The sequence below is a fragment of the Hirundo rustica genome, chromosome 18 (assembly GCF_015227805.2).
Source record: "Hirundo rustica isolate bHirRus1 chromosome 18, bHirRus1.pri.v3, whole genome shotgun sequence".
NCBI classification, from domain to species: Eukaryota; Metazoa; Chordata; class Aves; order Passeriformes; family Hirundinidae; genus Hirundo; species Hirundo rustica.
Window position 1 is genome coordinate 2,632,410 of NC_053467.1, and position 22,987 is coordinate 2,655,396.

The 22,987-nt window shown below is 43.1% G+C and overlaps 1 protein-coding gene across 3 annotated transcripts in view; it reads right to left on the reverse strand.

The window, feature by feature from the left end:
• Nucleotides 1-22,732, reverse strand: part of TBCD (tubulin folding cofactor D) — a 113,969-nt gene extending 91,237 nt beyond the window's left edge. For all 3 annotated transcript variants that reach the window (XM_040081437.2, XM_040081436.2, XM_058422891.1), the window contains exons 1-12: nt 22,720-22,732; nt 22,379-22,572; nt 19,584-19,634; nt 19,288-19,385; nt 18,818-18,919; nt 17,723-17,869; nt 16,853-16,908; nt 12,789-12,921; nt 5,425-5,470; nt 2,628-2,760; nt 1,339-1,481; nt 471-531 (exon numbers count right to left, since the gene is read on the reverse strand). In XM_040081437.2, coding sequence (XP_039937371.1) covers nt 471-531; nt 1,339-1,481; nt 2,628-2,760; nt 5,425-5,470; nt 12,789-12,921; nt 16,853-16,908; nt 17,723-17,869; nt 18,818-18,919; nt 19,288-19,385; nt 19,584-19,634; nt 22,379-22,556 — 1,148 coding nt within the window. In that variant the 5' untranslated portion in view covers nt 22,557-22,572; nt 22,720-22,732. The remainder of the gene's footprint in view (nt 1-470; nt 532-1,338; nt 1,482-2,627; nt 2,761-5,424; nt 5,471-12,788; nt 12,922-16,852; nt 16,909-17,722; nt 17,870-18,817; nt 18,920-19,287; nt 19,386-19,583; nt 19,635-22,378; nt 22,573-22,719) is intronic.
• Between the last annotated feature and the right edge of the window lie 255 nt (nt 22,733-22,987).

Below are 22,987 nucleotides of genomic sequence, written 5' to 3' on the forward strand. Positions count from 1 at the left end.
AGAAGAAGGGAAAAAAAGAAGCATACAACAGATCATTAGTACTACAGTTGATTGGTAAATTATAGAAAAAAAATCAGTTATTGGAATCTTCCTGACTTCAAGATGCCACCCCACTGCCCTAAGACTGATACCCTTAAACAACAATCTCAAACTCCAAAAAAACTACACAGCGGTGAACCTCCCACAGAAATGCTTTTTAAAAGAGAAAAAAAGCATTTTTAAGAAATGTTTCTTTGCACCCTCCAAATCTTGTCTTATGCAAAACATCTACTTCCAAACCCACCTGGAATTCCCTGCAAACCGACTCAATCTTTCATCAAAAAAAGAGACAAATGTGTCTGTGCACCCACCCACCATAGGCTGTGCTAAAACCATTTGCAGTAACAGTAAATACTGGCAATTATCAATCATGGATTACACTGCATTTCTGTATTTTTTGCAGCTTAGCAGAGTCACCATAACAAACCTACCCTTTGGCTGCAGACCACCTGACAATGGTGTCTTTGTCTTTCAGGCCAACCAACAATTGTTCTGCAAATAATTTCATTAAGAAAAAAGAAAAAAACAAAAAACAGATTATTCTTATTTAACAACAGAAAAAAATTCTTAAGATGGTCAAAATACATTCGCCTCTTTGTATAAAAATCTTTGTATCTACATTTATCCTATTTGTCACACAAGTATGACTTGAAATATGTCAGAAATGTTTATGAAAAAAGAATGAAATTTTAAGTGCTCTAAAAGATTCAAAATGGAGGTTACAGTGCTTTTTGCAGAGGTTCATTAGATTATTCAGTTATAAACGTCTTCTGATGCAATTTTTGCCTATTTATTTACAGAATATCCACCAGCCAGCTAGCACAGGACACGCTGTACAACTGCATATTAAGAAACAAATGCTGTTCCTTTGATACTACCACAGTCTAAGAATTAAACCATAACTCTTTAGCTTTCATGTGACATATTTTTTGGTGTGTGTTTCATTATAAATTTTAATTCACCCTTCCATTTGTGAAAGGTTCAGAGCATCTCTTTCATATAACTGGATAAAACTGGTAAAACATATTCCAGTACGTTCATACCTCCATGGCCAGCTCCACAACAAATGCTCCAGTATTGAGTTTCTCACTGAGATGCTGAAATCCAAACCATTTGACAAAATACCATCTATTTTAATCAGCTGCACAGACTGAAGTTTAAAACAGAAGTTTTAGAGTCTTTCCAGCTGTTCACACTAGCACAGATACCCACATCACTTTTTTAGCTCCAAGCAGATCGTTTTCCAACCTATGTGCAACTTTGCAGCATTGCAACGATTTCTCTCCAGCTTTAACACACCTACAACATTTTCAATCTCTCCTGGAATGTCATACTCCTCATCATCATCAGCTTCAGCAGCAGCAACTTCTCTCCTTTGGTTCTGCACAGCAGCACCCTGAGCCTGCAGGTTGGCAGCCAGAGACCGACAGCCACGCTGGTACCTGCACAGCAAACACACACTTGAGTGATTTCTGATTTAACTGCCAGCTGCAAACAGGGACACACTGCCGCGAAATCTGTCTGCCACACACCTCCCAGGGCACAGCTCTCCAGGTATTTAGCGGCTGCTTTAAAGGAAAGGGAGAAATATCCCATTCTCCTTGCTCCTGACCCAGTTGTCTATTTTCCAAGGTGAGAAGAGCCAGACTATTCAAATAGTTCCTTTTCATTATCCCTCCCTTTCCTGTTTCACTGTAACCTATTTTCCACTGCTAACAACAAAGAGAGACAAAATTCCCATGCACCAAAAATCTCCCAAAAACTAAAAACAAACTAAAAAAAAAAATTAATAAAATCAGCTTATTAAAAATTGCTTTTGAAATCTCAAAGCCAGCTTAGTACTTTCTGACCAAGCTGTACTCGAATATTTAGCCCGTGGTGTAGATGCATTCGTACAAAAGATAGACTTTACATGCTAAACTGACTTTTGCCATTGGGCAAGGTACATTCTCCACCTAAAAAGAATTTTCTATGCCTAAGGATGTTCTCAAAAGCCGGTAAAATAAATACAATAAAAATAGTCACCAAGGGAGCCTGCAATTTTAAAATATCAGTGCGAGAAATCTAAAAAAGAGTTTGCCCTCAGGCAGTACGTAAAACCAGACACCAAAACCTGACTAATATGCAAAACCAGAGCGGGATTGCAAACCACTTTTCCCCTGTGAACTTTCTATCGAATCAGGGTAGGACCAGGTAATGGAAAAAGTTATGTTCACTCTTACAAAATTGTACTAAATCAGCTTCAGGAACAAAGGTCGCCGTCTTCCCATATTTAGTGAGTTATGCATTATATGGGAACAGGCTTCTGCTTGTGCAACGTGCAAAGTCAGATCTGGCTTGTCCTAGCACTCACTTTTGTACCAAAATTGAAAAAAAAACCCAAAAAACAGGAAACTAAATGCAGTTGAAGAATCCTCCTTTTTTTCCAAATAATGCAAATGAAGAATGTTCATTCCCACAGGGATTTCTTTTCCTTTAAGGGAAGGTTAAGAGGGGCAGAAGGCAAGTGTATGGATTTATGTATTTGTAGTGGGTTTTTTGCTTTTGGATTTTCCTTTTTTTTTGAAACTTTTCAGCTTTAAACTGACCTCCACTTTGCTACCTTTGGTTTCACAAATGTCAGTCCAAGCCTCTGGACCAGTTTCATGCCCAGCTTGCGCAGAACCATCTGATTGCTTCCTGACAGCTTGCAGTTATCAAGACACTCGAGAACGGTAGCAGCTGTAAAAGAAAACAAACACAACAGAAAACCTGCTTTTACAAACACCTCGGTATGAACATTTTAAAGTTTTGAAGGTTTTTTACGAGATTTCTATTTTTAAAGGCATTACTGAAATACAAATGCTCGGTTATCAAATTTGTAGTAGATGACACTGGTCAAATAGTGGCAAAATCCTTCACTGCCCAAATAGGGGAGATGGCTTTAAGGATTACCTTTGATTATGAAAATTATAATCTACATTCTCAGTGTTTATGCCTCTGAGTCTCACTGGAAGCAACACATCTAAATATCTTCAGGTTCTAAGAATTTTCAGTGGTCTAACAGAACCAGAAGTTAGAAAATGTAATTAATTTCCTCAGAAAATTTCCTGCACACTGAGGAATCTCTCCCTTTCCCTCATTTAGTATTTTCAGGCAGCACCAAATCCTGACACCGAAATTCTTATGATGATGGATGTCCAGAAATATTTAGACATGAGAAACACTGTGGACATGTAAACAATCAGCCACAAAACCTCTCATTTGGGCACATCAAAGGTAACAAAGTTATTTGTCCAGCAAGTAAAAAAAAACACCAAGAAAGGAGAATCTTGGGTTAATGAGGATCAAGTTTCAGGATTCAAAATTTTCACAAGGAAGCCGTGGCTGCTACAAATAAAAAAAGCCCTTTTGGAGTTTCATTAGGGTGAAAATAATTCTTCAGAAGTTGACCATTAGCTAATAGAGACTAATGACTCAGGCTCTGAAAGAGCCACCGTGCTTCCAATAGCACTGCACAGATGGAATCACAGCAGCCAAATACTCTGCAACCTCCTTCCCCAGTCTCTTGTCAGGGCTTTCAAAATACAGAGAGATCAAAGAAAAGGCAATTATTTCAAAGTCTGAGACACTGTAAGACATGACTTAAAAATCTCCTCAAGTCTTTACAAAGGCTGGTGATGCATCTTGATGTACTAAAATACAAATGAAACAATCCATGCAGACAACAAGGCAGTGATGATTATTATTACTTCAATACCTCCCAGCAACCTGGATTTTTTTTTGCAGTTAGAAAAGCCCAAGAGACTGATAGTTTAGCAGGAAGAGGCTGCAGAAACATCATCATTCACAGACAGAAAATAAATTAAGAATATATAAATAAAGGCCTCTTCCAAGTCCTGCCAGCTCTTGAATCACTTAAATATCTACAGACCCATGTAAATTAGTCCAGGGGTAGTGTTTGTTTTTAATTCAGCTTCTATGTCACAAGTGACTTCAAACAGGATCTTGCTTTGACATTTGCCTATTTTTTTTCCCATTTCATCCTCAGATCTGCTATAATTAAAAATCTTAGATATTTTTTGTCTCTCACATTTTCTTATCCAGAGCAGTTCCCATCTGAATCCCTGTTTCTCAGCTGTGAGCATTCTCAATTTTTAGGGTAAACTCAATTATTGATATGGCCCTGACTTTTCTTTTATTACCAGACTCATAACTACTTATTATTCTTTCTATACCATGAGTCAAAGCTTCTGATTTTACCAGCAGGGTTAATGCTGTTAGTTCCATATGCTCCTTCCATACTGGTAAGGATTACTGTGTTATACAGAGGTATTTTCTAAATTCTGTATTTTTTTTTGGTAATTTTCCCAGCCTGTTTATTTTTCTGCTTCTCTGGCAGCTTCTCCAGTGGATTCTGCTATTCCTGTGCAATGGCATTCCCAGTATTTGCACCTGTCTCATTCCATGCTGTTTGTCTTCACTATCTTATCTCCATCATTACCCATCTCTCAGGTATTTTTTTAAGGAAGTGTCTGCATCTCGGCCTTAGGAACTGGGAGAATGAGATTTTCCAGCACCAGAACTAAAGAGCTTCTTCTTGGGGTCAAATAATTCCATGAGTGAAACCACAAACACTCTAAAGTGAGTTTATATCCCTGCTTGGTTCCTGTGAACAGCACAAACCCAATTTCTGGTACTTGGATAAGCTCCATAAAACTGAGAGGTCTTTTGCAGTGTTCTGGAATTAGCCACCAGCTTTCCTTGCCTTCCTTTATTGCTATCAATAAGGCCCAAAATCACATTGCAGTCAGTTCTGATACTTCAAGATTCACTCCAAGACAAACATAATTCCAAAATGCAGCTACACTATTCAGAAACCTCCATACCCTCTTTTTGGCTTCCTGTCTATCCCTAATTGTACTAAATTCACTAAGAAACTTCTCTTATTCCAACATTACCCCAGTATGATTCCAGCTGCATCCTGTACACAGCTGGTTCTTAAAACTTGGGTTTTCTGAAACCTTATTCTTATATTAAAACTTGAAGACTCTCTACAACACTTCCAGCAGTAATATGTGCAAAAGCAATTTATGCTCAACTGAATTTCAAACAAATATTTTCCACATCTAACAGTTTCTATGCTCTGTGTTCAGCTCCTGTGTTGCAGCAACGTCCAGTGTGATCACCTGCCAAATCCTCAGATGTGCTGTTCCAAAACAACATTCCCTGGTGGCATCTGCTCCTCCCTCACAGTCCTTTCTGCTTTTGCTCCCCTCATTTTCCCTGCTTTATCACTGCCCTGTGGATTTCACTCCTTCCAGCACCACTTGTCACCAGGTTAATCCTCCTTTCCCTTTCCTACTGCAATGGCTTGAAAACTGAACCCAGGTATTGCACACTTACCATATGGTAAACAGTCTTCTCTCTTGCCATGTTTAAACAGCTGTGCCTACAATTAAAATAGGGAACACAGACATGAGAATACAGAGATTCCATAACATAATATATCAAGCACTTAGCTCTAAAATATTTTTAACGTTCTTACAATAATGTGTAGTGTTTGCTGATTTAAATAGTGTCAAAGGAAGCGTCTCAGGGTGCAGCTCTTGTTGTCTGCTCAGGGGACTGAGGTGGCCAAAAAACACCCAGAGAAAATGGGGGGGGGGAAAAAAAAAAGAGAGAAAAAAGAAAAAGGCCACCAAAAAATATGATCAGATTGGGGCTAGCTCCAAACTGACCCATTGGGCTCAGTGCTGGGTCACAGGAGCTCTGTGTGCTGCAACCACAGCTTGTGAGAGACTAAACCACCCACAAACACCTGCAAATACACCTATAGCAGGCCAAGCGCAATTCCTGTGCCCAGGGAAATTTATCTGCAGCGAAATATCCCAGTGAGATTAAACCCCAGCTCTGCAGCAGACAAAGGCACTATTAACGCCTGCCAGGTTACACATTAAAAGCTTCCTCAGCTCCTCACCTATCAAAACTCTGGCCAGGCACTCGTTTGCCCTTGCTCTGGCACCCACCAGAAGCAAAATCTTCCTCGATAAACATGCCTGGGAGTTAAACAAGAACAGACTTCCCCTAAAAAGAGGCACTTTCTCACACATACCAAACACACACACACCTCCCGCGCTGCAGGCGTGGCTGCCAGCAACACGGGCAAGAAAAACACCTTGGGGCTGTGTACCAGGCCTGTTTTGGTTTGTTACTGAATTGCATTTCAGGATCCCAAATTAGCACTGCTGATCAGCCCCACTACAAGCTATATATGGGAATTCCATATTATATATCGAAGTATTTCACATTTTAATGCAGGCAAGTGTGAGGGCTCCCTTAAAAGTGACATTTATAAAGCAGAGATGCAATAGAATGACTTCAGGCCCAGCCAACAGAAATAAATATCACTATAAATGTATAAATGGGCACAGCTTTTAGCAATAGATGAAGTCAGTGTTAAAAACAATACAAAAATTTCTCATTGACATACAACAAAACTCTGCTTGTACTAAAAGCCCTAAAAATATGCCAAGAGGACCTGCAAATCTTTGGTACAACAAATCTGGAGCTTCTCTAAAATTTCTCTATCTTTGTTGAAACATGCAGAAACTCATTTCATCACTTTGTTCCTGTGCTCTGCTTTAAAATCTCATCACTGGTTTCTCCACACACTTTTCTGTGGATGCCGGAGACACAGGCAGCATCCCTGCATCCTCACAATTCCTTCCCTGCATCCTCACAATTCCTTCCCTGCATCCTCACAATTCCTTCCCTGCATCCTCACAATTCCTTCCCTGCATCCTCACAATTCCTTCCCTGCATCCTCACAATTCCTTCCCTGCATCCTCACAATTCCTTCCCTGCATCCTCACAACTCCTTCCCTGCATCCTCACAACTCCTTCTCCTTTCTGCCTGACTGAACAGCAAACACTGTTTTTAAGGCACACACAGGCTGCCTCCAAATTATTATTATTATTATTATTATATTCAAGCATATTCAAACAAAGCACAGTGTAGTTCTTCAAGCAGTGATAATGCAAAGAAAGAGCTTTTTAACAGATCCTGGGGAATGCTCCTGGACACCTTTGGATGTGTGCTCTCTGCACGCTGCTGGGGAGGTGGAAGTGAGTCCTCAAAACACCAACCCACTTTCAGTCTGCGGCTCCTGAGTTCTGGCACCTTTCTCCAAGCTTCTCCACGTGTTTTCACACCCTTGAGTTCAAGCCTGAATTAAGTCCTGACCCCTCAGGAATAACACAACTGAAAGGCGCCACCTCTGAGAGAGACGTGGGAAGGAATCAACCAACACACAAGCAGGAATCGAGAAAAATTCAAATATTGCACAGTATTTTTTCTTTTAATGCTTTTCCTCGCACACCTATGAATGGGTGTAGAACAGCAACCTCGGCAGATTCCATTTCACAAACATTTCTGTTATTTTCTGGACAGAAAAGTGGAACAGCCATTGTATCCCTACAGCAGTTTCACTAAAACTTAAATAACAAACCATTTTCAACACAGAACATCTAGTCCTACTATGAGGATTTATAATAAACATTTTGTAATAAAATCATTGTGACAACAGCTGTAATTCAACTGCAATGTGGATTAAAGGATTTTATTTTATTGATACGAGTTTTTAGGGAAAGCAAAAATTGCCCAAAGGACACCGTAGCTAATTAATCAATAATTATTAATTTGAATTGATAACTAAACTTTTTTTAAAGGGCCGTAATATTTACATTACTCTTTATCAATAAAATACGTTAGCCAACATTTAGGAACAAACACAGCTGAAAATGCCAAATGTCTGAAAGGAAAGAAGTTTTTCCCTGCACCCATTGAGGTGCATTGAGGAGCAGGCTCCTGGTGTTTCTGCAAGTGATATACTGGATATTTCTCTGTGTCAGAGAAGTACAATAGCTGTTTGGAAAAGAAATTTTACAGAAGTAAATAGGTAAGAGTCAAACTGTGGAGAACACTCCTCTTCAGATATTTAACACAGCAGGAAATCCAGTGTCTGAGGTTTTTATCTGAGTGTGGAGAGGACAAGAAGAGAAGTGCTGGTTATTTATTTATGAGTCAAAGCATGCAAAAGCATCCCCAAGTCCAAATCTCTAAAACTTTTGAGTGTAACAGGTGTATTTTTCCCGAAGGAAATAAAAGAGCACTTCAACCAATGCTGGCTTTTGGGAAAGCAGAAAAAAGTATTTCCTTCCAGCACAAGCTACAAACAGTCAGACATGTACAGCAAAGTTACTCCTTCAGAAAAAATGCTGTAAACCTGGAGCTTATAGAGGTCACATTAAAAAAGAAACGTTCATGATGCCTAAACGAAAATCACGAGGAAAAAAAGCAGCAAAAAGGACAAATCAGCATTGCGGGACCCAGCTTAAACTTCCTGCCTTGAAGGAAGAAAAATATCCAAGGCACAGCATTTCCAAGAATCTGATCCAAACGAAGCCATTAATAAGCTCGGTTTGCCACCTGCACGGGCGTTCGGGTGTCGGCAGCGCTGGGCACGAGGAGCCGGCCTGTCGGAGCATCCCGGCAGTCGCAGTTACGCCACGGGCTCCTCGCCTAACGAGGACGCGGAGCGCACAACCAACCCACCCAACCTGCTGAACTGTTGAAAAGTATGCGACTCCCTCTCTTATAAATAATTAAGCCACCTACAAATTAGAGAAAATCAGCGGTGTGCAAGCAATGACGACTGTCGAGTCTGGTTCTGCTTTAGAAACAGCGCAGGGCAAGGCAAACAAAGCCCGGTTTCTTAATAATCCCAGCAGAGACACCACACCTGCCAATTGTCTGCGTAACCCACTTTGGGCCCGACCTGCAGCAGATCTATCAGTCGGGATCATCTCCGGGACTTGTTCCCCAAGCTACACAAATCACCACGAGGGGTGGCCTGGCTGCTGGGGAGTGAGTGGATCTTCCTGCCGAGCAGGAGGCGCAGGTCTGGATCTACCCTCTGGTCGTAAGCGAGGGGAGGATAATTCCAGCCTCGCTGGGAAGAGCAGGAAATGATTCCTTGCGCTGCTCTGGAGCACCCCCTGGTAGCCACACAACAACCCGGGGTTGCCAGCAGCCATCCCTGCCTCCCGGCCAGGGGCAGCGAGGGAGAGCACGCTGGCAGAACCTAACTTCACTTGGGAGCGGGGAATATTTAATGCGTTCTACATGCAGCTGATGGTAAAATGGGCTGGTTAAAGGCCTTGTTCTTACAGTGCCTCCACACAAGCAGCATTCCTGCTGTGGGCTGCACGTGTTTGGGTGTTGAGCATCAACATGACACGAACGCTGACAGACACCAACACGGTGATGGCAGCTTTCATGTGATCCCTGTTATCTATCAGCTGAACATCTGAAATGTTTGGACTAACGCATGGAGAGCTGACAGAGTATCTCCTTTCCATCCTGAGATCACCAAAACCCACGGATTTTAAATATTCAGAAGGAAAAAAAAAAAAAAATTAGCAGCTTGAGATAGTATTACATTATTACATTCTAACAGGAAAAAGAAGCAGCTCTGTGATAATAGAACTTCTGAACCTTGAATGAACCACAAAACTTCTGGTGGGAAGAGAAAAACCCAGCAGTATCAGACAAGGCCACATTAGAAGAAATACTCCATGACAGTCAGGAGAGAAATGGCAATGAGCAGAAAGGAGTCAGTGCCCATGGTATCTGCAGACATAAGAACGTTTGTATCTCTCACCAAACTGCTTTTTCTACGCCTTTTAATCACCAAACCACTAAACAACAACACCTTTTATAAAAAAATAACGCCAATAGACAATCCTAATACAATCAATTCTTTGAGAATGCCAAAAGTACAGAGACTTGGGAAACATTCTATTTGGAAATATTCTATTTTTGTGCCTCTGGGTCTGAAAGAATGGAGTTAGAGAGTTCTTTCTTCCCTGGAGCCAAATTTACATAAGCATGTAGCTATTGCTAAATAACCTTTGCATTAGAGACAGCTCAGGGAAATGCCTCGTTCTTAAGACTCTCGAGTTTCATCAGATCACTGTGCAGGGCGTTTTATTTTTTTTAATTATTACTCACACTTGTATACTGAATCACTTATAAAACAAATAAGGTTTAATAAGTTTCAATGCCCAAGGCTACCTCAACGTGATGACATCTCTGTCACGCAAGAACTGGGAGTGCTGCGCCCTGCAGCGATAACTAAAAAGCTGTTTGATATAATGGCAGGTTTAAAAGCAAACCTCCAGACCAAGAGAATTTAAAATGCAGATTCTTGAAACAGGCTAGAAGTTTCCTTCAAGTAAACAAATGTTATAAAAAAAGTAGCAATTTCTTAATAATCCGACATTTTCAGTCCTTCAAACGCCAAAGAGGAGCACGAAAGTGAATTAAACGCCATAGCGCAACACGGGTTTCAACAAAGGAGGGCAGCTTGAAACACTGGATCTGAACCGGTGGCAGCAGAGGCGCCTGCTGGTGCCCCCCATGGGGAAATGGTGAGTTACTGAGGACAGGTGGAAGGCAGCAGAGAGCCAAAGGCCCCAGTGCAATTACAATATGCAACGCCGGGTGCGTGTTCCGACAGGAGCCGCGGAACAGCCGGACTCGTTCTGCACAGAACGCTGAGTGAGATGAAACAGCAGCACACACCTGATCAGCCAGGCTCAGGGCCACGAAGAGGCAGATCAAAGTGCAGCCACGGCCAACTACTCACTGCGTCCCTGACTTGCAGTTTCAGTTCATTGAAATGCAGGAGTTTCGTGTCTTTTCCGAGCAATTTTTCCATGCCGGCCTCGCTCGGAGCCGCTCGGTAAATGCACAAAATCCTAACCCAACCAAAACCCAACCTGTTCGGGGCAGCCCCACTCGGCTCTGATGTGGAGAGACTTTCTAGCCCCGCTCTGGTGGCTTACAACATTCCCAAAACCTGTCACAATCTCAGAACCCACACTGCTGTACTGACCAGAAATTGAAAAATGGTCTTTTTGTCTCCTGCTTCTTCAGATGGTCAAGCAGCTGCAGCTTGTCTCTTAAAGTAACAAAGTGCTGGAGGAATCCAAGGGCAAAGAATTCTGAAGCTTGTTGCCATAACTTTTAGTTTTCCCTCATGAGGATGTGCTCTGCTTTACACACTTAATGACTGCTTGTTATGTAAAAAATATATTAGATTTATTTATAGAATAAATATTATATATTATATATACTTAGTATCTTGCATGTTAAAGAGAAGTGCTTACTTATTTTGAACACTTATTTTCAGCTGGTATTTTTGACAACATAGTGTTGCTATGAGACAAAATTCTTAATACTAATATTAAGAATATAGGTAATTATATATAAGTATAATATTTATAACCTTTAACTCTTGAAATAAATATTTCCTGCTCCCTTTAAGCACCTACACGCACACATACCATTCTGAAAACCTTTACTCCCTAATGATACAATTCATTGTAGTGACTGAAAGGAGAAATTAAAGACTAAATGAAAGAAAAAGCTTTACAAATCTGCTCACATCTACCAACTGGAACAGGAGTTATGAGCTGTGGAGAGGGAAAAAGAAAAAAAAAAAAGAAAATCACAGAAAAGCAAAGCAGCAGGCTCTGCTCCCAGGTCTATTGTATCACATTCTGGTTTCGATTCTACTTGTTGAGTATTCACCTGTTTCGCTTAGTGCGCACTAATGAACAGGTGGATGGAGCCAAAGCCAAACTCAAAGGAATTATGACAAAACACTAATGCATTATACATCCTGCAGGTCTCATCATGCCCCGGGAATGGCAAACAGTCAGTCTCCCTTTCCAGATCTGACAATAAAATGATGAAACATCGTTCTGCCTTTTGAAACGCTGCAATGCACACAAATAACGCTTCCTCCTGCTTAAGCAGCAGGTCCTCAGTTATTCTAAATATAGATCATTTCTGCTCCCTTCTGATTTGGAAGAGCTCGAGAGGAAGAAGAAACAACCAAAAAAAAAAAGCCCACACCCCACACATTTGCTCCAGACCTTTGCTTTGATGTTTAGTACCACACTGCACACAAGTCCTCTTAGCGACTGGTTAAAAAGAGCAGCAAATTTATGCAAATTATCAAAACTTGTACAAACACCAGCAAATCCTCAAACCTGTGCAACTGCAAAGACTCCACAAGGGCTCGTGATCTGTCTTCACCTGCACTGCCTCGGTCAACAACCAAACCAAGAAGGAACAACAACTCCTCCACCCACACAAACACCTCCACTCTGCCCAAATGCATTCGGACATCAAAACTGGCACAGACACCAGAACTTACCCCAGGATTTCTAAAGAACCCCAGCACTTTTAAGGATGTAAAACTACAACAAGGCTTTTATGCAGTGCTCTGGAACAGCAGTTCAGGTACTGCAGATCTTTTTCCCATGCACAGTATGTCCATTTAAAACCCAAACGAAGCATTCAGCTCTTTTGAGTCACACATCATTATCAATTCACAAGGAAAGGGCATGAAACAAAAAATTTGCTCAGATTAGCAAACAAACCCAAACCTGCTGAAATGACTGCTATTTTGAGAGTTGAGTATCTGTATTGGCAATTTCACTTACATTTCGGGGTGACAAAAAAAGAAAATATACATGCACAGGAAATTATATTGTCTGAACTGCCATGAAGGAAATTCTCTTTTTTTCATTGCCAGGACCTCCTCTGTGCATTTGCTGTCAAAGGCCTCCTGTAGCAGTATAGGGTGGCCATAAACCCAACTGTCCATCTTTTAAGTGAAAAGCAGTATATTTACCAGGGCCTGGAGCATGCCATTCACAATGACAGTGCCTTCCATGGTCTGGGAGGAGGATTTGGATAACATGGAGAGCACCCAGTCCAGGAAATCTGCCATCCTGCTTTGCCTGACATCAGGGCGGACAATAAACCTGTCAGAGAAAAAAAGGAAATATTGCAGCCATTGACTTTATGACACCCAATGAAAACAAATTTTTCCTCCTGTCCAAACTGCTTGTAGTTCCTGGAAACAATTCTTCAATGTGTATTTCCCCAAATCACAGAGGATGGGCACACTCCAAACCATCGTATGCTTAGCCCAGCTGCTTCTGAGCAAGGCTCTGATCAGGAATTTTGCTTTCACTTCAAACCCAGCCAAAAACTTGTGTTCTAGAAATTTCTTATTTTAATTGTAAAGCAACAAAATTTCCAAAGCTTTTAAGAAATTATTTCCAGTGGAATTAATGAAAAGCTGAAGCAAATAGGAGGATTCTTCATCTCTCTCACCAAAAACCACCATTCTGCAAATCTGAAAATCAGCACTGGGTCCCTTTTGCACTGTCAGCAGCCAGGCCCAGAATGAGCAACCAGCAGGGTGACATTTGGGGCTTCAGATATTTGAAAAGGTCAAGCACCTGTTATTTAATAGACTAGATGGGTCAAGAGATGTGTTTTTAGCCGTCTTAGAAAAGGGAAAAGGTGTTTCTCATGGTTAAACCACCATAAACCTACTCTCAGCCCTCCTCTGAGCAGCCAAGCTGCAGTCAGGGCACCACTTCAGCATCCTGGCACCAACAAACCAGACCCTGTTGCAGGAGTGGTTCAGACTACAGTTGTTCTCAACTCACCCAGTGGCAATGCCAGCCCACCCAGCACAACTCAGGGAGTTCAAAGAGGATGTGCCCCAGAGCCAGGACCTGGATCCTTCCTACCCCTAGGGATAACAGGGGAACAGCACTGAGAGCTGACTGACAGGGTATTAAATACATTAAACACAGAGAGCACCTCAACAGTGAGCTGATGGCATGGACTGGCTTCCCAGGCAGTGCTGTGGAGCTCAGAGGCAGAACCCTGAGGACTTGGTGAGCTGCAGCAGGGGTGTTTTGGGTTGAAGGACGAAGCTGCCTTTGGCCCAAGGGCACATGTGACAGAAGTGACCTGTGAAGTGGCTGAGCTGGTTCCTAGACCCTTCCTCAGCCCCAAGGAGTTTAAATCCTTCTTTCCCAGAGGAGTGCCCTAACCTCCAGACTAAGAGCACGATAAGGATCAGCCTCATCTCCTCCTACTGCAACCAGTCACTGAGCAGGCAGAAAGGAGAATTCCTGAAATATACTCCAGCTCCTTTGCCCTGTGAGAAACAGCTCACTTTGGAAAACAGGAGGTCTTGAATCCTGATGTTTCTAAACTTCACTTGAAATTCACAAACTCCTTGGAGCACAAACCGGGGCCCAGACTTTCTCCTCCTCCCCAGAGTGTGCTCCAGAGTCAGACTCTGTATCTTATCTCTCCGTCTGGCCCAGGACCGTTGTGCTCCTGCCCACCCAAGTAACAGTCCAGCTTCAGGCAGATGGCACACAGACCTCATGTCAGAATGATTCTGCTCAGAACTGGCTTTGGGGATGTGAGAACAGGGAAAGGCCTTGGAGCCTATCTCTAATTTCTGGTAAAGCATCTTAATCACCAGGCTCTTTTGAAAATGGTGTTTTCCTAATAAACTAAATAATTCTAACTCCACTCTACAGTACCATCACTGCCTTGGCCACTCGGTACTAGCACCAGCTTAATGTATTCTATCAATGTATTTGTTCTTAATGTGTACTCCTAATTAAAATTAATTCAGCCAATAAAGAGAGGTGGAGAGAAGATAAGACAACTAACAAGGTGCCTGCATAGGACCCAGCATGAGGGTGCAGGGCAGGGGTGAAATCCTGCTGAAACCAAGGGCTGAGCACTGCACGAGCACAAAGCTCTGCTGAACACAAAAATGCAATCAACAAAGTTGCTCTGTGTATGCTTCCACTCAAAGTCTAATTTTACAGCTAAAGTCCAGCTGAAAATTCAATAATAAATAAATTCAAAGTGCAAATTCAATCAAGCATAATGTGATGAAAGAATCACATTTGAGAAGGCTTCCAAATACTGGGTGTACCTTCAAGAATCTCTTACTCTCGGTTAATTTGGGTACTTCCCAGAATTTTAGGAAGTGAAGAAGGCCTATGTGAATGTTCAAGAATAATTCACTGTGTCATTCCTTCATCTCAAATCTTCTGGGTCAGTCAACCTGTGACAAGGCAGATTACACATACAGACACATAAACAGCAATTTCTAATTATTGATTCCAAAATGACTATAAAAACTGATTAGGATCACAGAATGATTATAGATTGGTTTGGGTCGAAAAGAACCTTAAAGCTCATCCAGTTCTACCCTTTGCCATGGGCAGGGACAACTTCCACTATCCCAGGCTGCTCCAAGCCCTGTCCAGCCTGGCCTTGGACACTTCCAGTGATCCAGGAGCAGCCACAGCTGCTCTGGGCATCCTTTGCCAGGGCCTCACCAACTCACAGGGAAGGACAAGGAGACAAAACTTGTCAAAGTAAGTATGTAACAAGCAAGACTTTTTCAAGACTGCACAAATAATTCATGCAGTGTCTTGAATTTTGCTCTGATGTATTTCAGAATAAACCAGAAAAGCACAAGATGAGTCACTAGAGAACTGTTAGTCTGGTCTCAAGTCCTTCATGAATTTTCTGCATGCCACTGTACATTCTAAACCAAAAAAAGTGTTTGATTTGTCATGAGATTCAGACCTGTAGCATTATACTCACTAAATATAAATTTCTAAAGCCTTGAGTCCTGTGACTGAAGCTCAGAATAAATTTAAAGTAAGTTCACAGACGGTTACCTCCTAAAAAGACAAGACAAGGTCTGTTCTACTAAATGTAATATTTAACAACTATTTTGATTAATCCCGTAAATTTAGTGCATCTTAACCCAGAGCACATGAACGCTGGTGTTAAGGCTGAGACCTTCCCTTACCCACTGTCCCTGTCTCCCCATGTCCCTGTGTCCCTTCATCCCCGTGTCCCATTGTCCCTGTATTCCCAGGTCCCCAGGTGCTGCTGTCCCCATTCCCTTGTCCCTCTGTCCCCATGTCCTGCTGACCCTGTGTGCCACTGTCCCCAGCCCCATGTCCCTCTGTCTCCATGCCGCCATGTCCCTCTGTTCCACTGTGCGCCTCATCCCCACATCCCATTGTCTCTGTATTCCCAGGTCCCCAGTGCTGCTGTCCCCATGTCTCTGTCTCCACTCCCTAGTCCTGCTGTCCCCATGTCCCACTGTGTCCCCCCATCCCTGTCCCCATGTCCCACTGTGTCCCTGTGTCCCTGTGTCCCCATGTGTCCCCTCATCCCCGTGTCCCTGTGTCCCTCTGTCCCCGTGTCCCTCTGTGTCCCCTCATCCCCGTGTCCCTGTGTCCCTCTGTCCCCATGTGTCCCCTCATCCCCGTGTCCCTGTGTCCCTCTGTCCCCGTGTCCCTCTGTGTCCCCTCATCCCCGTGTCCCTGTGTTCCTCTGTCCCCATGTGTCCCCTCATCCCCGTGTCCCCGTGTCCCTCTGTCCCCATGTGTCCCCTCATCCCCGTGTCCCCGTGTCCCTCTGTCCCCATGTGTCCCCTCATCCCCGTGTCCCTGTGTCCCTCTGTCCCCATGTGTCCCCTCATCCCCGTGTCCCCCTGTCGTGCCCCTCTGTCTGTCCAGTGACAGCCCCAAAGCTGCGCGGGCAGCGCCCCCTGCTGAGCACAGGCTGCGGTGCAGAGTCGGGGCTTCTACAGCTTTAAAAAGAAAGGAAAAAAAAAAACCCAAATCAGTCACAACCTGAGCTGATTAAAGGCTTCTTCTACTAGAATATCCAGGAATGTGGACTGGAATGGATAGTGAAACAAGAGACATGTGTGTACTATCCCTGCTTATGGTCTTTGTAATTTATTTTCATGTGCAGCATTTTTTTTCATGCAGCAGTATTCCCATCACGATTGCATCTACTCCAAGCAACAGTAATATCCCAGAGACAAAAGAGACTTACTTGGACACCAGCACGGCAGCTGCATCCCGAGCCTTGTCACTGACAACCAGGTAACACTAAAGGGAAAAGAAAACTGACTGCAAAAGAATTCACACATGGAGATAGAAAACCAACAACCCCGTACATAATACACGACTGAATATTTGCATGACAAATACGATGATTACACACATGATGTCATTACTATGATTGTAAACTGAGCTTAAAGACAGTAGAAAGTTTGTTTTCCCATTGAACAAACTGTATCAGAGGCAGAGTCTCCCTCTGTGTGCCTCTGAAAGGTTTATTACTGAAGCCTCAACTCACACACATTGGCCTATAAGCAGTAAGCCTCCTATGCTGCAAGTGTCAAAGCCTGAGCTGTTGGGGTACCTCTGGGGAAGGGGAGGTGGTTTATTTTTATCTCAAAGGCATGACAAGTCAGGCACCTGGACTGACACCCACTGGAACTTCATGTATTTGTTTAAAAGTCTTCACATAGTCACAGCTTCCAAAGTTGCTCACTCTGATCAAATGCTGATTTCCTCTAGAAATCCTCAGATTTGGCTTTCAGAAGCTCTCTGGCACTTTTAAGTGTTGAAAGCCATTAATATATTCAAAGGAAGGGGTTCACCTCAGATAAAATGGTTTATTACATCAGGGGAAACAAGTTCCAGCCTCACCTGACTCTAAAGCAGCAAACAATAGACTGAAGATCCAGAAGTGCAAAAAAAATTTCTGTACAGATTAGACACAAAAATATGGGCTTAAATAATATGCAGAAAATAATATCACTGAAGAATACACAGAATACATTAATATCCATCACATACTGAATGACTGAGCCAAATATCCCAGGTCTGAAAGCATTACAGGATGTGTTTTCCTCACCTTTGCTATTTCCAGGATGCGATCCATCGTTGGCTGCCGAGCCTGGCCTTCCACGGAAACGAGGTTTCCATCAAAACGGGCCAGGTCAAAAGGGATCAGGCAGATCATGGACAGCCACAATAAGAGCATGTAGCGAGTTTCCCAAGTCTGGAAAGGAATGGTAAAACCAAGGGCTTTTACTTCATTTTCTTCAACATGAAGTGCCCAGAGCACAAACTACCCCCTGGCTCCAAGGAACTTTCAAAGACGAGCAAGAGAAAACTCCCAGGGTGAGTGCCCTGAAACTCCAGAGGAGACAGAACTGTAACAAAATTAATGGACCCTCTCCCCAATCAGAAATCTTGTTTGCTTCCCAAAGGAAAACTGCACCTTCCCCTTTTCCTGTTTTTTCCTTCCCTCGGCCTATCTGTGCCTCTACACACAAATATAACAGAAGTATCTTCTTCTCCTTAATTTCTTATGTATTGCTTTCATGAGTTTACTGAAACAACTTGAGAAGAAAGAAGGAAGTTTTTCAAGCTTTAAAGCTGTACGCCTATAGCAGCAAAGTGTCAGAATTGACGCTTATTTTAAAAAAAAGCTTTAATTTAGAGCAGCAATACAATTATTGTCTTCAAATCCATGATTTTTGCTACTTGTAACTGATAACATTCTCTCTTAAAATTCATCCATCTTAAGCAGCTCTCTGGAGTTCTTCTTTTTCCTTATTTAAAAATATAAGAACATAAACTACAGTATCCTGGGGAGTGGGTAATTTTTCAGTTACTCCTTTTAGAGGTTCAGTGCCTTTCACTGCCCTTCTTCTTACTCTTGTTACACTCAATTTGCTCCTTACATGAGTGATGATTAAAGGTTCTACTTGCACCTCCACTGCCACTGCTTCTAAATCCTTGGAAAAATCCCATGAAAGAAAATCAAGACCCCTCCTTGGAGAGGGAATTTCTCCTGTGACAAGATGTTAGTTCTCACAACAAATCCAGGTGTTAACACCAGACAGGGTCTGTCACTGCTTTCTGTACTTTTTCCCAATTTTTTTCCTTCAGCTTTTTCCAGTGGAGACATAAAAGTCAAACAGAAAGTACAGCAAGCCCCCACCTCAGTGTCTCTCGGGTTCTGCTTTGCAAGCATATCCAAAACAGGCTGCAGGTCCCGGACTTCGTGAGGGAACAGTGGCAGGAAACGTTTGTACCCTCTCACCTAAAGCAGAAAGTTCCAGAATTCAGTCACCCATCCAGCACCAGCACGTACAGAGGGGAAAGGAAAGACCCTTGGAAGAATTTCTTGATTAGGATCCTCATGTCATAAGGACAGTAAGCATGCAAATTCAAGTCTTAAATACCTTGTGATATTTGTGTTTTTAAAAAGTTATTAAGAATCTTTTATTTTAACTAATCTACATATTTTAATTTATCTAAATATTCAACTAATCTAAAGATTTTAAACAGCACAGTTTAAAATACTTAATCTCATCAGACACTTATTTTATTATTTCTGAAAATAACAAAGAAAATATTTGTAACTTACAAATTTCCGTTAAAGAGCATTAAATTTAAGATTTTTTTTACCTTTGTAATGATGTAGAGAAATTTAAAAGCCAGGTGAACCAGTGGGGGAGGAGATCCACTGTCCCGTACTATCTCCAACAAGGAATTCATCATCCCCTCTGGTGAAAGGAGAGAAAAACCACTGAGACTACACACAGTTCACAGAGTTTCATGTACTGCTTATAGAACAGAGGGAGACAGCAATTATATAATGGAAGTATATCAGCCACAGCAATCTTGTAATGCAAGCCCAGATCTTCCAGAGCAACAGATTTTTAAGTATGGACACAAAAATTATTTAAGGATGACATTCCTACCTAAGTGGCGATCCAAAAGGTGAGGCTGCTCCTGGTACTTGTCCATTATACCTGAAAATGAAAAGATATCTGTAAGAAACCACTCCAAGGCTCTTTCAGAGCCTTAACTGTGAGATACCCTCTGATTCTGAACAGTTTTAGCTGAAGAGTTCTGCAGCCCTGAGCTGCCACTACCTGCAAGTGAAGTCACAAAGTTAGAAAACCACAGAGTGGATGAAGCTTGGAGCAACCTGATGTAGTGGAAGGTGTCCCTGCTCATGGCAGGGAGGGTGGAATGAGATGAGCTTTAAGGTCCCTTCCAACCCAGAGCAGTCTATAATTCCAAGTAAAAGCACTTGTCTGTCCCCCTCACATGCACTCATTTACCTTCTCTGAACCATCAACCCACTCCCAGGAGTCTCTCCAATTTCCTTGGACAAACCTCCCACAGGTAACACTTTGCAATGAGGGTGCTCCTCACAATCCTCAGAGCTAGTTTCTTATTTTGAAATAGAATACAGGGAATTATTCAGCAAAGAACAAAGAATCCTTAACAAATTTTAACTCAACAAACACAAACTGCAGCTCTTACCACTGTGCTCCACAAAACTGTCCACATCCCCTACTTTATTTTGCTGCCAGTAACATGGCCTCTTCCTTTTGGATACCGACTCGAGAAAGGACAATTTGAAATTGAATATTGAAAAAAAAAAAGAACAACTTGCCAGAGCTTTCAGACACAAAAGCTTTTTTATTTAAACCCAGAATCTGCAAAAAGCAAGTACAGAAATGAAAGCTGGATTCCCAAGGAGATCATTAAGTGATCCAGCATGGCACTGGAGATTGTCTGGCTCATTTTAGCTACTTGGTCAGAAAACAGCTTTTGAATTGGAAAACTAAAACCTCCTCAACCTCCCCTTTTCTGTATTTGTTTTTCTCGCACACAGCTTCTCTCTCTGTCCTTTTTCTCTGCTTGACACATCAACACTTACATTTAACACGTGACTCAAAGCCAACAGTGCTGCAGTTGACCAGTGGATGACACTGCACAACCACTTTCAGACACCAGACCATCCAAGAGCATCCCTGTGCAATTCCACTGGGATACCAGAACCCCATCAAGAGGGAAACCTGAGCTCCTAATCACTGACTTCCCACCTTAATTAATGATGCCTTAAGCTGCATACAAACAGCAGTGAACACGAATTTCAACACCAAAGCAACAGCTTTCCAGCAGAAGTGGAACTGAAGAGCAAATTCTTTTCCCAGATCACAGCCTGGCAAATATAAAATAAAATCCCAAATATAACAGCTGAAGAGAGAACCTAAATTACATCCTCTACAACTATTATTTCAAAAAAGATCTTCCTCTATTTTCCTACAAAATTGTAGTTGCAGATTAAACTGTCTCCCAAATTTCTGTTTCTAACGGTTCATCAAAAAATGAGCATCATGAGTTTTTCTGAATGCTTTGGAAACTTTCATTAAAATCCTCTGGAACAGGTGATTACTGAGTTCTCTGTTCCCAGATAAAAGGTATTCCCTATATTTCAGTGCTCTAACCCACACTTTGAGCCTCTTGGCAGATTCGGGACATTTTGTCCAAGAACACACTAAATATTATAACCCAATACTGAACCACATACACAGTATCTTTTTTAAGTTTATTGAGCCTGTATTTACTGGGCAATGACATACAGGCAGAAAGCTCATAAATACAATTTAAATGCACAGAAACACTCCACACTCTGTGACAGACAGAGAGGCACAGCAAGGTGATTTTTTCCAGCAATGTTTTTTTTCCTGTCCCACTGAAATCTGGAATTTCCTCCGTGATGCTGAACAACCTCACCAACGTGAGCTCCTGGGACTTCTGTCTGAGCAGTCACACATCCATTTAGATGGAACAGTCAGTCCAGTCAACCACAATAACCCTACTGAGAAACACCTGCAAGGTCAGATCTCCAAATTTGGGGGGTTCTGCTTTATTGTTTGCCCACCTCATTTCATGTTGTCAAAAACAAAGCTGCTGGGTCGATATTTTGACTGTGAGTTTTGCAATTTCGCCATCCTTCGCAAAAGTACTCGCAAAATGCCAGACTGCTAAATTCATTTTGCAAATACACGAAGCACTGAATGAACTTTTGCGAATCACCTCATCAGAATATTGACCCAACACACAGATGTGTCTTGAAACAGGCTGGTCACCCAGGACACTGCTACATGCACCTCGTTATGGCCCTTCCAGATCCAGCTGAGACCCGGGGGCAGGACACGTTTCCTTAGGTGGCACAAAAGTGAAACCAAGTTACCTCCACCTGCAAAAACTTACATGCTCTGTTATGAAGCCGCTCTTCAAATTTCCCATGAAATGAAAGAGTAAAAATAGGAAATTGACACTTCAAAGTGTCAATTCACTTCAAAGCACAAAATGGGCGTGTTTTGATGAGTAATCAGGTAAAAAAAAGTTGCCTTATTTAACGGATAGACAAACTTTTAACTAAAGTATGGCCTGAATTTGAATAGGAAACTGGAGGCCCAGCACGAGTCAGAATTCAGATTTCTGGAATCTAAGACCTAAGTTTTCATTTACAGTAGTTAAATACCAAGTAATAAAGGAATATCTATATGGAAAACAAAACGAGCAAAAAACCAAATCTGCACCATCTGTTGATAAAGTTCCAGCACCATCACTGGACCAAGAATTAGCGGTTTGGTCCCTCTTTTGTTAAACAGCAGCAATAAAACGAACGATACATAATAAAATGTTTGTATCAAGCAATAGCAGGACCGCTCCCCTCGGCCGCCGCGCTTACCTACGAACCGTTCCACGGCCATTTCCCTGGTCACCAGCTCCCCGAAGACTTCCCTCAGGTTCCCGATGAGCTCCGCGACCTCCCGGCTCTCGGTGAAGCTATCCAGGATGTTCCTATCGCTGATGGCACCCGGCTCCCGCTCCTCGCCCTCCTCCGGCTCCCGCCCCGCTCCGTCCATCGCGGCGGGCCCGGCGCTGGCAGTGACAGAGGCAAGGCTCGGTCCCGCCGCCCCTCAGGCTGCGGGCAGGGCCGGTCCCGCCGCCCCTCACACCCCGCCCGGCCCCGCCATGCGGCCGCCGCGCCCCTCCCGCAGCCCGTCCCGCAGCCCCGCCCGGCCCTACCGGCCTCCGCCGCCGGCCCGCACCGCGGGGCTCCCGGAGCCGCAGCTCTCGCCCCTCCGGCCCGGCGCGGCGCGGCGCGACCACCGGCAACAAGCGACCACCCGGGACGAGCGGCCGGTGCCGCCCCGGGCCCGCCCCGCGCCGCCGCCGCTGCCGCCCTGCTACGGGCCGCCAGGAGGGACCAAAGGCGGCGGCGCCTCCGAGCGCGGGCCCGGCCCCGCCCGCCGCGGGGAGCTGAGGGGCGGACACGCCCTGGGGATACACACCG